The sequence below is a fragment of the Botrytis sinoallii genome (genome assembly GCF_014898435.1).
Source record: "Botrytis sinoallii strain Bc 23 chromosome Unknown BSIN_023, whole genome shotgun sequence".
In the NCBI taxonomy this organism is placed as follows: Eukaryota; Fungi; Ascomycota; class Leotiomycetes; order Helotiales; family Sclerotiniaceae; genus Botrytis; species Botrytis sinoallii.
In genome coordinates this window covers 359,679-375,923 of record NW_024066050.1, presented here as the reverse complement: position 1 = coordinate 375,923, position 16,245 = coordinate 359,679, and the positions used below count along the sequence as shown (strand labels likewise).

Here is a 16,245-nt window from a genome sequence, read left to right as displayed (position 1 = left end):
AATAATAGTACTTTTGTACTCATTGAAAAGTCGTGATTGTGAAATCATTAGGTATCGCAAGCTCCTATGTCCCTAAAAGGAAAAAGAAGCGAGTAACTAAATCATACTGCTTAAAAGCTGGAGTAAAGAAGAGAAAATATGGCAAACAAGCATATGCAAAACCATGACCGTAGAATCGTTGAGTAACACACACTCCTGACCATGTGGAAAAAAGTGTGAAGACCCAACAACATTACTCAAGAATTAAACATTAAAAGGCAAAAAATGTACTGAATGACTCATCAAAGTCATATCAAGAAGTCGAGTATCCTAAAGGTAGTTGTAACGGATATCTTGACTGAGATGTCGACATCAGATATTCATCACGCCATACCAAAAAGACTCTCTCGAAATCTCAATCTATCCCTCCTTTTGTTGCTCTTCCTCTCTATTGCCGGGATCGTCGAATGATTTATCAGCCAGTCTCGATGCTGTCAAAAAAACTTTATTGATCACGGGTGACGGCGCTGTTCTTTTTGAAATCATTATTAGCTTTTAACTTTCTTGTTCCAAGATTTTTTCGAGTAAAAAAAGGGAGAAAGGAAATCAGGATACAGTGCAAACTAATGAGATTATTCTCTTTTAGTTACCCTCCGGTCTTGCTGGTGGTGGGCTAAAAAGTGGAGGTAACCATGACAACATACTTCTCATTGAGGTCTACATAAATGAGCAACTCCCCTGTATTCACCCTTTTTATGTGGGTTCTCTGAGATGGATGATCAGGAAATCTCAGGGAGTGAATGCATTATCCCAAGGTTCTTGTCAAGAACTTCTTCACAACCAAACCGTCTCATCGAATTGGGTATTTTGCGGAAATACGATATTATATAAAGCACGGACCTTTCACACTCCTCTCCTGAACTAAAGGATTGGAAATGAAAAAAAAAATGAATAATTTGTAATTTCTCTCGGGGTTTGGAGGAGGGGGAGAAGGAAGGAAATGAAGGGGATTGTGAATACTCTCATTGAATCAGAAACTCAAGTTCGAGGTCGTGGAAGAGATGTTGAAAACAAAACAGAATAGTGGGTATGACAACTTGCAAATATGGCAGATAGCAGAAAGTAGGAGTAACAAGAATAATAGAAAATTAAACATACCATATCACCATTTGAAGATGATCCGGTGACCTGATCAACAACTACATAGTCATTCGCTCCTTCCTGGCTTCCGTCATGCTCATTAGAGCTTCCGTACGTGGCGACAGAACTGCCACCTGTAGAGGAAGATGAAGTACTCGAAGCATCAAAGACTCGAACATTCATAAATGTAGAACTTAAGATAGTGCTTGCAGAGGATGTTGTAGTGACGGTGTTGACTGTCAAAGAATTCAAGGCAACTCTAGCAGGGTGAACGGTGATCTCAACAGTTTGAGTGGCTTGAACAATTTGGTTATTGCCAGCAGCTGGAGCACTGCCAACAGTTTGAACACCGCCAGCAGTAGCTTGAGCACTACTAACACTCTGAGCATCTCCAGTGACCTGGGCAGCGCCAATGTGAGAAACATTTCTCGCAGCCATTGTAGGATACTCGATCGGTCTTTCAGCCATAATCATAGCGTGATAACGGGCTCTTTGAGCTCGGAATGTAAGAGGAACATGTTCCTCGGCATTTCGTCGAGCGAGACGAGGACGATGGTTCATTGGGGCTGGAGGACCAGGTTGATTGCTATTGACCGGTTGATTATTGTCGACTTGTTGATTGTTTTCGACTTGTTGATTGTTGTCGACCTGTTGATTGTTGTTGACTGGTTGATTGTTGTCGACCGCTTGGTTATTGTCGACTGCTTGATCGTTGTCGACTGCCTGATTACTGTTGACTGGTTGATCCATTTTGGCTGTTGGAAAAAATTTGATTGGTTGACCCATGTAGTTGGCAGGGAAATGTTTCGACAGGAAGCTTGATGCTTTCAATAAATCTGCTACTGCTCCAAATAGTATGGTTAGTATTCAATCGAGTAAAAGACAGCAAGGTATCAAGATTCTTTCGTAACACGTACCAATGCGAGCACGATTTATTCTCTCGGATTCCTGTTATCGCACAAAGAACTGGAGTATCAAGTTCGGAGAAAGAGGAGAGGGGGACACGTATGGTTTTTATACTAATTGAATGATAGTGAAGCGAGATTGGAGTGTTGACCGCGGACTACTATGTCAAGAGATAAAATCTACTAATGAATGGCCTAAGAGAAAGAAGATTGGGACGGAAGAGAAGAGTTGATATCAACCGACGCTTGTGTGTATTAACATGTGTGGTCACGAGGGTATATGTTCTACCAGAAAGAAAATAGCAGTCCGTCTCTTCTCTGATGATGACCATAAGTTAAGTGAAGAGCTCTACGCCTTTTCATTCGTTCGCTTGGATCTTTTCTCGATGAATTCCACTTTTCTTCGGACCCAAGATCAATCCAAGTGGTCCATTGTATCTTAATGATTATAGTTGGATTGAGATCCTTGATTTTCCCATAACTGTATCCAACATCATCCAGGAATTGGTCGAAATATTCGTCAAACTTCTCTAGTGTCGGGTTGATCTTCCAGATTCCGTTAAGGGTATTGGTACATGAACGCTTGGATGCACAGACAATTCTGTCAAGGAGTAAATGTCACGCGAAAAGTACGGGAAGAGCGGGAGTTGACACTCTCAAAATAGAACAAGAACGACAATTTCATTTGGATTAATTCTATTCAAAATTAATACCAAATGAATGAAAAGGCATTTTGATTTGAGAATTGGTACACAGATACTTGACGCTTTTCTCTCATTGACATACTCTACAATATTCTTGGATGGCTGCTTTAATCAAGCGTTATCTACTGAAGTCGAACCCTAATTTGGCCGTTCATTGTTGGTACGGCGATCTAGCGCTCAACTTTAGTTAGATCTGGGTTAAGTGAGATGCAGATCTGGGTTAGGTGAGATAGAGTGAGTGAACCCTTCTTTCCAAAAACCCACGTTTTGACATCGTTACCCTACAACCAGATACCCAAGTCGACTGAAACCTGATTCTCATCACAAAATTTTCAAATATTTGATATCTTCATAATTTATACAGACGATTTCTTTCACGCCTGAGTCTGGGGTGCATAGGAGTTCATTCGGCACACCCTCGGTTAGCAGCTCGGCCTTGATTCCCTGCGGCGATCATAACGCTAATTAAGAGCCTCACCGTAATCCAGCGGAAGAAAATACCTCAAAAATCGGTCCAGAATGATGGTAGTAAAGTCTATAATTTATTCGTAAATACATTTCCACATTGAATACGACCAAAAGTAAAGGATGTTTAAATTTTCTCGTCATTGGGTGAGAACTTTAAAAGCAGAGTAGAAATTATTTGATTTGCTTAATAAGTTATATTTGCTTGGGTCAAGAGTTTGTCTGTCGGACAGTAATGATACTAGGTGAACTCTGTGTTTAAAAGCTGGAAATCCATACAATTTATGAGCATTATGTGTCCTTTCCAGTTTTGAAACCAATACCTTGGGTGTAAATTTTAGGTCTCTGTAGTATTAACTCCGGTCATCCTAATAATAAAGACACCTCTTTTCTACCCACACGTACCATACATGATTCTCCACCGAAACAAAAAGATTTATCAGGTATGAATAGTTGTCCGTACTGAGATATACCGGCATACTAATCCTCAGCGTGCTGGATGAGATGAAGAATAATACTTCGGGTGGAAAGAATTACATCAGAATTGTCACGTTTACAAGGATTCGAATACTCGAGTAATGATAGTAACCAATCCTCATTTCATATACCGATAATAAAAGCTGTCATTAGATGTTCATCAGAAGACGACTATAATTATCTCCGCATACGATTGATTAATAAGGTTAATAATCAAGTAAACGAATAAATCAAAATTCGAAAATCGAAAAAGTAAATATTAAATATTAAATATTACATTTTCAAAATTATTCCTTCATTTCTTTATTTTTTTGAAAAAAATAATTCTCTTTCTTTTGTTATTATTAATTAGTTTTTTTTTAAATTTTAGAAATATTATTTAGATTTTTTTCTTTCTAATTTCTATAGAAAATAAAGTTTGAAAGAATTGTTTTTTAAGAATTAATTTTATAAAAAAAACTAATTCAATTTAAAAATCTAATTTTAATTTTTATAAGATCCAAAAAAAGAATTTAATTTTAATTCTAAATTCTAAATCTGATTATTTTTCAAAGTCTAATTATCTTGTTTTTCCAAAACAAAAAAATCAGTTTTGAATTTTAAATTTTAAATTCTTAATATTTAATTCTCAATTTTCAATATTTTTCTTTTTCTAAAAAAAATTATATTTTTATTTCTATAAGTTTTCAAATAATTTTGATTTTATTAATTTATTTAAAAATCAATATTTTCTTTTTAATCATTTTTTATATCTTTTTAAGATTTAGATTTAGTATTTAAAAATAGAATTAGAAATTAGATTTTTTTTCCATTTTCCAATTTTCCATTTTCCATTTTCCATTTATTCGTTTACTTAGCCATGAACCTCATGCAACCAACCGTACGCAATCCAGTCAAATCCATCCAAATCAATCCAAAAACAAATCAATCCCTCAAAATTCAATACTTAGATACACCCAACTCATCATCACATTAACCACATCCACATACACCACATCACACATATCACACCACATCATATAAACCTTCCCACACCCACACCCCCATATTACAAAACACACCTGACACCGCTAGGTAATCAAGAAAACATAACACACAAGCCCAAATCAAACACTACCTTCCAGGTTATAGAATCAAATCCGCTCCAGTAGGTGGTTTTTAACACATAACTCCAGCTGTCTCTCTACAATCCCCATTTCCCACAACCACAACCACACTCCCAAATCCTACCTCATCCCATTCATCATCCATTCTCCCCTCTCCGATATCCTCCTTCCTTCAAACACAAACACACCACTTTCAATCTCCAATCCAAATAATCAATCACCTACTTCGTTTCCTAACTAATCTCTACTGATACTTAGTAACAACCCCCACATCATCAACCTCAACATCATCAAATAATACTGTACACACAATACATTCATCCACACACATATACCAAAAATGTATTTGATTTATTTTATTTCATCTCATCTCATCTCATCTCATCTACTCTTATTTTTCCCCTTCCCTTCCCCTTTCTATTATTCGCTAATACCCCCCTCCATCTCCATCTCTATCTCCATATCCATCACCATCACTTCCACCCTTTCATCTCCTCCATTCCCCAATCCCCCCCACAATCCAAATCCAGGTCGTTATCCACCCCATCCCACCTACTCCATTCCTCCAAACATGAAAAACATAAACTTTGGTATCATAACATTATGCATGCATGCACATCCAAATAATTTCTCCAATCAATCCATCACACAATCCATTACCACAAACAAATCCATCCCTCTACAAAAATTCAACAAAATTTATCCATCCATTCATACATCCCCCTATTAAATGCAAATTCCCCCCATTTGCCAATAACCAAACCATGCGTCCGTCCATCCCCGTCCCAGAACCCAAATACACGAATGCTATGGGTATATCGAGAAAAAGAAGGGTCGAACGCCTGCCAGTTTAGCTACAACCAAACCAAAACAATGCTAAATTCGACAAAAAAACAATATTTGCCGCCGATAGAAAAAGAAAGTCATAACGACATAACGGCATAATTCATTACTTTGTCACCTTCATCTCACCTCTTCCCATCACTTCTCTTACCACATTCTCGAATCTTCATCTTCACCCCTCACACCTATTGAGGCGCCCCAGTTCCCGCCCCTTCTTGTCCCTTCAACAAAGTCCTCAATGTAAGAACCTCTCTCCTCAACCTAGCATTTTCCTTCTTAACTCTCGCAGCTTCCTCACTACTTTCTCTCATTCTCGTAACCAATTCTTCTTTCGCACTCATTGTTCCACCCGCACCATTCCCATCTTCACCTCCAGCACCACCCTTTCTACTCGCTCTCAAAGCCTTAACAATCTTCCCCAATTCTGCATTGAACTTCTCATAAAGTAACTCATTCTCCGCACTACTCTCTTTATAAAGTTGATCCAATCCTTTAACCTTGAACTCACTCGCCTGTAGACTAACTTCCAACTCCTTTTTAACCGCATCATTTCTCTCATTCAAATCTTTCACAATATTTGGAATCTTCGTCTCCAACAACAAAACGGCTTCAGAAAGTCTGGCAATATCTGAAGTTCTAGGAATAGCAGAAACAGCATTTAATTTTGCCATTTCTTCACCAATCTTAGACAACTCATTTTGAAGAGAAGCTTCTGCTTCATTTATTGCTTTGGCTTCATTTTGTAAACGTTCGCGAAGTTTTTGTGGACTTTGAAGACGAAGACGTTGAGGAGATTTGGTAGTTCCATTCAAGTTGTTTGCGTGTGATGTTGTTGGACGAGAAGGATCACGAGGGGTTCCACGAAGAGTAGGGATGTTTGATGAGAGAGAAACTGTTTTGTTATGACCGGCTCGCCATTGTTCTTTAACCGGTGATGCAAATGGTGTAGAATCCAGAGAAGACATGATATTCTGAGCTCGTTCGGTTAAATTACCCATACTGCGATCGATCCGATCAGGGGATGTGATCATAGGTACGTTTTCCTTGAGAGCAGGTGAACTTCGGTACATTAAAGATCGATCTCTATCCATAATTGAACCATTTGCTGGAATTTTCGTAATCTTTAATGGAGAGGTTAGAACCTTTACAGGTGATGGAGTTCTTGGTGGAGAATTTGCTCTTTTATTTGGCGGTGTAATCGTAGCAGGTTGTTGCTCAGGAGATGGAGTCATTGGTCCAAGTGTTGCTTGAGCCATCAAACTTTTCAGATCAGATAAAGAACTTCGACGTTTCTTTTTCGATGATCTAGTAGTACCATCATCCTTCGAATCTTCAGGTGGTGGTGATGCGCCGATAGTACTAAGCCTTGATTTTGGTGCAATTGAATCAGAACTACCAGGTCTTTCATCAAATGCCCCCATCACTGTAGGTCTATCACGAGATGCTGGTCGACTTTTACGATCTGGTGATTCGATTGAATGAGCTCTTCCTAAGGATGGTTTTGATGCATATTGATCTCCAGTAGCAACACTACGAGTAGTCTTACTCAATGTTCTCCAAACTGAAGGACGATGATCAGCATCAGCTTTGGTACTACCTTGACGAAAGACAGTATCGGCAAATCTTCTTCGCAATGATGTATTTGATGTAATAGATCCGGTGGCTGAATGGATTGATCGACTTGCCACGGAACCATAATTACTACCACCTCCAAGACCAATACCAGGTCCAGGTCCCAGATCATCAAATAATTTATCGGAATCTTCGACAACACGATCCAATAAATTGATGTAGTTATGTGGTTCTCCATCAACGACCAGTAACTCGGCAAAAGCGACCGTGAGAGAACCACGATCACCATCATTACCACACCCATCCAAGAGATCCGCCAATAATTTGATGATGGCAATAAATGCTCTCCTATTTTGTGGTGCCATTTCTCCAAATATCAATCTGACATATTCATTGAAATCTCCAGGGAATAATTTGATAGATCTTTCTTGTAGAGCGTCAAGAGAATCAAGTGACATGATAGAACCCATTTGTTCCTTCCATGCCAATCGGAGAAACTTCTCAAATGCCACAAAAATGACATCAAAAGAAGTTTCAGATGCTGCTCGAGTGTCGAACGGATTTTCAATAAAAGTGTTATATAAAGCATTGACGGCCAGTTCATCAGCAGCTCCTCTATTGCGTAAGTTCTTTCCAACAACGTTTCCTTTTCTTGATTGAAGAGCTGCAATATAACCAGTGAAAGTTTCCTCCAGTCGGACAAGTGGATTGACCGGTCTACCCTCTTCAAAAGGAGCTCGAACACTACCTTTACCATCCGAGAAATCTTGGATTGAATGTAAAGATCGATTACTACCCGTTCGAACGATTTGTGGTGATTCCAATGATGGGATCTTACCCATTATCATAGGTCGAGAGATTTTACCGGGAGATGCCAACCCATTGAGACTCGTAGTTGATGGTGAACCTCCGAAACCACTATTGAGTAGACTGGAAAGAATTTTGACAGGAGAATGTGGTCGATACGATTTTGATCTATCACCCTCACACAGAACGTCGATAGATTTTAGAATTTTCGAGTAAAAAGAGGTAAAAGGTGCAGATAAGGCTGGATTGCTGATATGATGTTGAAGTCGAAGTAGATCGGTTACTAAAATGGTTAGTCATGTCCTCAAAAATAACACGCAGCCACTTCTTACCTCTCTTGGCAAATGTAACCATCAAGTACTCAGGAAGTACTTCATCCACATACACCCTATCATTAAGTCCATCTACCTCGAGTCTATATTTCTCTCCTCCTGCTAATGTTGTGACATTGGCTACGATATCAACACCATAATGACCCACAGGAGCACCCTTTGTACCTTTCTCGTGATCAACAACTAGACGAACAGGAGCAGGTCCTCTCCGGCCTTGAACCAAATCATCAACACCTTCAGCAAAAATGGCACAATAAATATGAATTCCAGCCGGCTTAATCGATCGTAAACTCCATCTATCGGTTTCGCGTTCAGCCTCCGAGAATCTTCCTTCAAGTCTAGCTTTGATCAATTCCTCACCCAACCTAGATGCCTTGGCTTCGTAAGCCCCTTGTAACACAAAGTTTCGAACTGTAGCAGGTTGATTACGATCTCGTCCCATATTTGCGTCTTTCAACTCATGTAAGGAAGTTAACCAAATAGATCGATTATCATCAGATGATGTAACCCTAGTATCTCCAAGAACATGCCAGCCAGTAAAAGAAAGGTCATAGAGATGTTTTTGTCCACCAGCTGCTGCGGTAACTGATGCCATCATAGTTTGCGCAGAAGGTTTATCAATCTCCGCCATGACACCTCGAGCGGTCTGTAAACAATCCTTATTCTTCTTCAACAAAACAATACAATCAGCGAAGAGTAGCAGTATACCTTCCTTGGTCATACCTGCACTGCTACCTGTCGTGACTTCAACATGATATGGAGGTGGCAACTCTATCGTATCAACCGCCGTGATTAGACGTCCTTGAGGATGTAGTGTAGAAGGCCAAGCGTCAACCAAATATCTCAATCGATTCACCACTTGTGACTTGTCGGCTGCTGGTGGATCAAGTGAACATATCGAAGTAATGATATCTCTAGCCTTCAACATAGGTTGTAAAGCTGGATGTAGCACTGGAAGCGAATTGACAATATTATCAATAAAGAGACTATATCTTGGTAATCTCTGAACCGGCTCAATTACAGCCGATCTCAGACGTTGTTCCCCGGTAGCTTGTACCCGACTTGAGAAGCTACTTGGCTGCTTCATGAAGCTCGAAATGATTTGTGGAAATTCCTGGCTAGCATGGATATATTGTTGGTAACTCTCGGAAAATTGTGGGAACCATTCAAGTAAGACTTTGGCAAAGGCCAGTGCACCCGTAGGGTCCTTCAAACGACCCGAGCCACCATAACGAGATGAGGTGGAGCTGACTATTGGTGTTTCCAGATCTTGCATGGCTTCTTCCTCGGTTTCATCCATCACTTTTCGTATCGCTGATAAGAAGGTGGAATTAATTTGTAGGATTCGATCCAAACATCGTGGGAATAGCTTTTGTAGATCATCTTCCGAAGGGCTGAAACTTCCAAATGCTCGACTTTTGGCTTTGGCTCGAAAATCATCTGCGATATGATTGACCAATTCATGCATCTTTATCACATAACGTTCTTCCGTATCTACCAATTCTCCCATCTCTCGTCGCAAAGCCATCTTTTGATCCTTCTGAAATGATTTACTTCGATTCAATGATGTCGGTTTCGACGGGGCTCGACGTAATTTTGACGTAGGCAGGAATGCCACTTCTCCAAAGACCTTGACCAATGATGCATATGATCCATATTGCCTCAAGGTTAGATCGGGATATTCTTCCTCATCCAAATCTCCCTCCAATTCTTGAAAAGGTGATATCGAACCCGGCGGCAGAACCAAATCCACATCCACATAATTAATATTTTGTATCCGTAACGCGGCTTCAATATCTCTCGTCACATCTGGCGTATTTTCCACCCTCACCATCGAACTTGCCAAATCTGCCGCATGTTGTTCGCCGAATAGTGTCGGTGCCGAACCTGGTCTTTGTTTCCTTGACGTATTCGCAACTTGTAATATTAATCCACTCTTCACCACCTCTGGCAACTCTTTGAAATATTTGAATAGACCGAATGCTAGACCGCGACATAATTCATCTCCTTGTTTATCGCGCGGGAGATAATTCACGGACTCGTATAGCGGTGAGTTTGGTGAAATGGTTATGCGCTGGTAAGATTGAAAACCTGCAGCGGTGAAGATGTGAAGTTGAATTCGTGAACTATTGAGGGTCGAATTGGTGGTGGTAGAAGGACCATGATATATGAGGACGGGTAGGTTTGAAAGATGAGGGTCGTGTGCGTAGAATAGATTTAGATGATCGAGGGACAAAGCCAGCTCATCTGTAACTCGAACCATTGTAGGAGAATTGAGAGGTTGTTGAGATGTTGAATTCGGATTGGGATTGGGATTTGAGAGGATGAATGGTATGGTATGGATGGTATGGTTCCGAAATCGTGGGTCTCTTTAATGTGTGGCCTCCTTCATGGCGAATGGAATGAAATATATGACCTTTTTTTTTCTTGCTTTTCTCTCAATATTATTTGGCAGAGGTTGAAGAACACAAGATCAAAAAGAACAGATGATTACTTTTACCCTTGTTTGATTGATTGAAGAGATGGTGATGATGTTTTTTGACAAATCTAAATCAAAAAGAAGGTCAAGTGTTTTGTGGTGGGTATTGATTTGTGGTATAGAATTCGTTGAACCCGACTGGTTGATTGTGGTTGATATTGTACAAACAGACAAGCAGACAAACAGATGGACAGCAGATGGAGGACAGAAGACAGAAGGCGAAAGGCGGAAGGCGGAAGGCAGATGACAGATGACAGAGAGACAGACAGATGGAGAGATGGAGAGAAGAATTGTATCATAAAATTTGGGGAGGGTTGGTAAGGTACGGGGAGTGGAGTGGAGTGGAGGGGATTATGGGTGGTGATATCAAATTATTGCGGCAGAGATGAACTTGATGAGTGAGTTGGAGTGAGTGAGTGGATAACGTGAGAAAAATAATAAAGAAGAAGGCCGGCGTAATAAAGTAAAATGCAAAATGCAAAATTTAAAATATAGTAAAATGTGGTAATAAATGAGGTATTGATTGTGTTTGATTACTTGTCGATAACCTTTTTAAATAACAAATAGAGTATTTTTATTAATCTCTTGAAGTTGTTTATATTATCATTTGATCTATATTTTATATTCTGTCTTTTCTACCTTTTCTGTCTTTCTATCTTTCTACCTTTTCCTACCTTTTCTACCTTTTCTTTTCTTCCCTCTCTTTCTTCCCTTCCCCTTCACCCCCTTCACCCCCTTCACCCCTTTACTCCTCTTCACTCCTCTTCACTCCCTGTACTCATCAACCTCTACACGTTCCTCCAACATATTTGACGTTAAAAAGGAAAAAACGCGTTGTGGCGCATTTCGAGTATATTCGTATAGATCTGTGCTATGTAGGAGGTAGGAGGTTAGAAGATAGATATGTATGTAGTATGTATATACAACACTTCAAACATCTATCAAGTGATTGTGGATCTCCTTCTGATTAGTATTCCAAATGACATGTATATTATATGATGGCTGGTCTTATTGATATTGATCATTTTATATAAACAGCTGAATCCATTGGTGTCGTGAGATTCAATCGTTGTTCTTGATCTTTTATCGTTATCTTTATTATTATCTATCTATCCCTCTATCTATCCTCTATCTATCTCTCTCTTCTCTTTACCTTCTTCTCTTTCCTTCTCTCGTCTCTATAAAAAGAATTCATCGTAGGGAGTATATAGTATTGTATCATCCATATCCATATTCACATCCCTCCCATCCATCCATCAATCCATGAATCCCATGTAACCGCGTCCAGCCCCTCGATTTATTCTCCACGCGATGATTGGCCTCGAACTCCTTTCCCATGGAACACGAAAAAGTTCCTCAAGTCCACACTTATAATAATACTTACCCCGCCGTCCAGCTGAGCTTGATTTGTTTGCTGATGATTTCTTCACTTGACTTGACATTTTTGCATCTTTTTTTTCTTCTTCTCTCACACTCAAAAAAAGAAGAGGTTGGTGATCTACTTAAGGCTGAGTTGTCTTTGATTAAACCAATTTAATTTGAGTTACCTCTCGTTCCCTTCTCTGACGCCATACACTAAAATTAAAACTAAGAATGGAAATTGGAAAAAAAGATTATTCGAGAATGAAATCATTGGAGATGAAAGATTGGAATGAGTATGGAATGGGTAAATCTCGATTCTCGAGGGATGGATGAGGTCAAGAGGAGATTTGGTAATGAAGATCTTATACTAGGGATGAATGAGGGGCAGTTATTATAGATGAATATCGTACTTCGTAGATAGACTTATTAATATCATTTTATTATTCTATAATAGAGATCCTTCGAGCTTATATTATTATATTAATCTTGCACGTGCTTGAAACATAAATTCGGAATATCTAACATGCCGATAAGATAATAAGATACCTACTAGGTAATTACATAGTCCCCATTTCCAATCCCGAATATTCTTCATCTTCAATCCCGAAACCATCACTCAATCTTCAAAATAAACGCCGAAAATAATCATCCAACTCATCTCCCTTTCCGAATTTTTCAAACCTCGGCGCGCTCAACCTCCCAATCAATACAAATAATACAAACCAATACAACACAATACAATACAGTACGACACTCAATTCACCAAGCCGAATCTGAATTCCACCTCACCTCAATCTCCAAATCTCCAATCTCCAACCCACCAACATCCAAACCACCAACATTCAATCTTCAAAAACAAATCCTTTCTCCAACCCACCACCAACCCACACACCCCCCAAAATGTCAACCGAAATCCCCTTTACAGCAAACCACACTCAACAACCCTTCAAACTCCTCGAACTACCCCCGGAACTCCTCACCCTTCTAGAATCCGATCTTCCTCCCACGTAAGCCAATCTCATCCGCCCCGCTCATTCCGGCCCCCTCCTCTCCCAACCACCAATCCCACACACTAACCCCATTCCCTCTCCACCCATAGCCTCCTCCTAACCTCCTCCCCCAAACCCCCACACCACGCACACCTCCTCGTATCTCCCTCTTCCTCTTCCGCCTGCACCTCCACCTCCACCAAAAAAACCTACCTCCTCCGCCAAAAAAATACTTCCAATCCGCTGATGCTTCTCTCTCCCTCCTCTACTCAACATTCTTCTTCCACGGAATCCTCCACCCCCAAAACTCAACCAAGCATCACGAGAATAGGAAGTATATCCGACACCATCGAACTCATCGAAAAAGAAGAACTCAACAGAGAAGAAAACGATAAAGAAAAAGAACCCGATGTTACGAAAAAGACAAGCACGGGAAAAGTAAATAAATGGCATGAGAAATTCGCTAAGAGTAGAGGGAATGGTACTAATACGAATATGAAAGGTTGAGGGGGAGGTATTGAGTTGTGTTGTATTGTATTATATACCTATATAGATATTATATCTAACAAGCTGACTATTCGAGTGAAAATTTATAATCTTTATCGAGTATATATTAGATGAGATGAAATAAAATAAAAGAAAATAGATAGACTTATATTCATTCATCTATATACTCATTCATTCAGATTACGAAAACGAAATAAAACGAGATGAAATGAAATATAGTATAATCTATCTTATCTTATATTATCTCATCTATCACGGGGCAGGCGGGCGGGATAGGGTTCTAATAACTTTGCCCTAATCTGGCAAAGTTATATTGGTTTAGGCAATGGGTTCAGATTGAGGATTAAGACGTAGCTTAAAGAGCTATAATATAGAATCTTTCAAATTGAAGATATACAGGATTTTGCTAAGCAAGCTAGCCCGATCAGGCCCTAGCTTACTTGCACTCCAACACAAGTATTCAATTCGATTCCCTTCAAGGGAACCAATATATCACATAATCTCACACTATAACATTACCCCCCTCCTAAAAGTCGAACTCTATTAAAATGAAAATATCATAATTCGATTATCCAGAGGTGGGGTAGTATTCGATTAAGCAGGTTCTAGTTTATTAGAATATCTTTAATAGAAATTGTGAATCAATTCTTGTGTATTCTTTAAATAGCTTACAGATTCTTCAATTAATATTTTGTAACCAATCCAACAAATAATATACTTTAAACAAGATTCTTTATAACCTCTTCTTTCCCAATAGGAATCCAGGATCTCGGCGGCTTCAAATTTGTTGGAAATCACATGTGTAGCATGTGTATGGTACGTGCATATTACTATAAAACTCCTTCTTTGGACTTCCCGGATATATAAATCTTGTTAGAAGATCATATATGAGTTGGTGGAAAAGCCTTAATATTATTAAGTTCTACATAGAGATACGATATATATGTGTGGACTCGACAGAGTCACATGCGGGCTAATCCCGATACAGCATAGTGTGATATACGGTATAAGCACCTTTTCTAACATTTCTCCATACTAATATCGCATATCTAAAGCTATATAGCTTATCGAAAGCTATGGGGCGTTATGTTGTAAGTTAGGGCTATAATTGATCTCAATCAAGCTAAACGGTATAATCTATATCATAAAAATATGTATGCAGTGTCCGATTGCTCTCATTCGGTAAATCTTGAGAGGTGCTAATAAATGTTTTGAAACTAGCAAGTTGATTTCAGAGTATACTGGAAAACGCTTTGAGATTATAGCATTGATCTCAATAGCCTTCAAGAAACACTCTGGGATTAGTAAGTCAGATCTCAGAAACCACTAGAAAGCATTCTGGGATTAGTAAGTGATTGACAATAAAGGCATTGATCGCTGATAATATCTCTTCCAGACATCAATGTTTTCGCTAATTTTTAAAGAAAATCGTCTCCTCTAGGACTACCCAATACCTAGTGTAGACGCTTCTCTAAGGGCATAGGGATTGTACTGGTGGTACGATACCTACTGACCTATAGAGCCTATACCTCTACAGCTCTTCCCTCTTAGTAAAGAAGCTGGGATACAGTCTCCTATATAATCACCCTGATCATATAGGATCCCTTGATCCTTGCTTTTCTTTACAAGGGTATAGGAGATATCGTACACCTCTCTTATATAATGGAACGCCAGGGCGCTTCTTTATAGAGTGTATTCTATAACTCTTCCTCTCCCTCTTAGATATATCCAAGAGGAGATATAAGACTGACAGTAATACCCTTGATCACCTTGGTCTTGCTGATCTCTACCATAAGGAGTGTAGGAGATAATAGGATCATCTCCTATATAATGAAATACTAGAGTGTTCCCCCAAGTATAGTAGTATGTGTTCTCCTACTACCATAATCATCCATTCCTCCTTTATATATGATTTCGGATTGCTTTCGATTCCCTTTAGAATCTCCAGCTCTCTATACTTAATGTTTTTAGGTTCCTATAGACCCTCCGGCTCTTTATATATTCTTCTTTTTTCTTGATTGTTAGTGCAGCTATTGTTGATATAAAAAATCGAAATCGAAATTATATAAAGATAGTGATCGAAAAGAAAACAAAGATCCCCTTGTAAAAGACCAAAAAAGGATTAAAATGATTGTATACAAATAGAATACAAGTAAAATTCGATTGCTTATCGGAAGGAGATAAGATTGAGAATTGAAATGTTATAAAATGGCGGAACTAATGAGCGAAATAAATTAAACATTATAAAATTCCATTATTAAATAAAACAATAATCCAATAATTATTACATTCATCAGATCATAGATATAGATGATCAGAAAACTATTGAAGAAATGAAGGGGATGGCAGGGAAATTTCTAAAAACAAAGAAAATCTTATTAAATTAGATGGGTTTCGTAGCTTCCCCATAAACTATATCCAAAGTATTCTCAACTTCAAGGTTTTCTATAGATAACCCTTAATTATATAAAGTTTAATCGATTCGTATAGCACTACCGATTACTTATATCGCATCGTTGCTATCAATGTAGGGCTTATAGGGATCGAAAAGAAAGGAATCAAAAGTGAAACAAGGGAA

General features: G+C 38.9%; 3 protein-coding genes across 3 annotated transcripts; 1 reads left to right on the top strand and 2 right to left on the bottom strand.

Annotated features, from left to right (window-relative positions):
* Positions 1-484: 484 nt before the first annotated feature.
* On the bottom strand, positions 485-1,869 carry EAF02_010000 (uncharacterized protein; the record flags this gene model as incomplete). The annotated part of the gene is made up of 2 exons (XM_038906048.1): positions 485-511; positions 1,138-1,869. The coding sequence occupies 2 exons, from the start codon at positions 1,867-1,869 to the stop codon at positions 485-487; spliced, it is 759 nt and encodes a 252-aa protein (XP_038754160.1).
* A 3,316-nt stretch (positions 1,870-5,185) lies between these two features.
* On the bottom strand, positions 5,186-11,208 carry EAF02_009999 (uncharacterized protein). The gene is made up of 2 exons (XM_038906047.1): positions 8,331-11,208; positions 5,186-8,281 (listed from the first exon to the last, which is right to left on the bottom strand). The coding sequence occupies exons 1-2, from the start codon at positions 10,591-10,593 to the stop codon at positions 5,805-5,807; spliced, it is 4,740 nt and encodes a 1,579-aa protein (XP_038754159.1). The 5' UTR covers positions 10,594-11,208; the 3' UTR covers positions 5,186-5,804.
* A 1,863-nt stretch (positions 11,209-13,071) lies between these two features.
* On the top strand, positions 13,072-13,667 carry EAF02_009998 (uncharacterized protein; the record flags this gene model as incomplete). Its single annotated transcript, XM_038906046.1, has 2 exons — positions 13,072-13,178; positions 13,271-13,667. 2 exons carry the CDS (start codon positions 13,072-13,074, stop codon positions 13,665-13,667), a joined length of 504 nt encoding a protein of 167 aa, XP_038754158.1.
* Between the last annotated feature and the right edge of the window lie 2,578 nt (positions 13,668-16,245).

Excerpts from the sequence above, each read along its gene's own strand:
- EAF02_009999 (XM_038906047.1), bottom strand. The coding sequence starts at position 10,593 with ATGGTTCGAGTTACAGATGAGCTGGCTTTGTCCCTCGATCATCTAAAT. Across the intron at positions 8,282-8,330 it reads GGTTACATTTGCCAAGAGAG|TAACCGATCTACTTCGACTT; the intron begins GTAAGAAGTGGC and ends TAACCATTTTAG.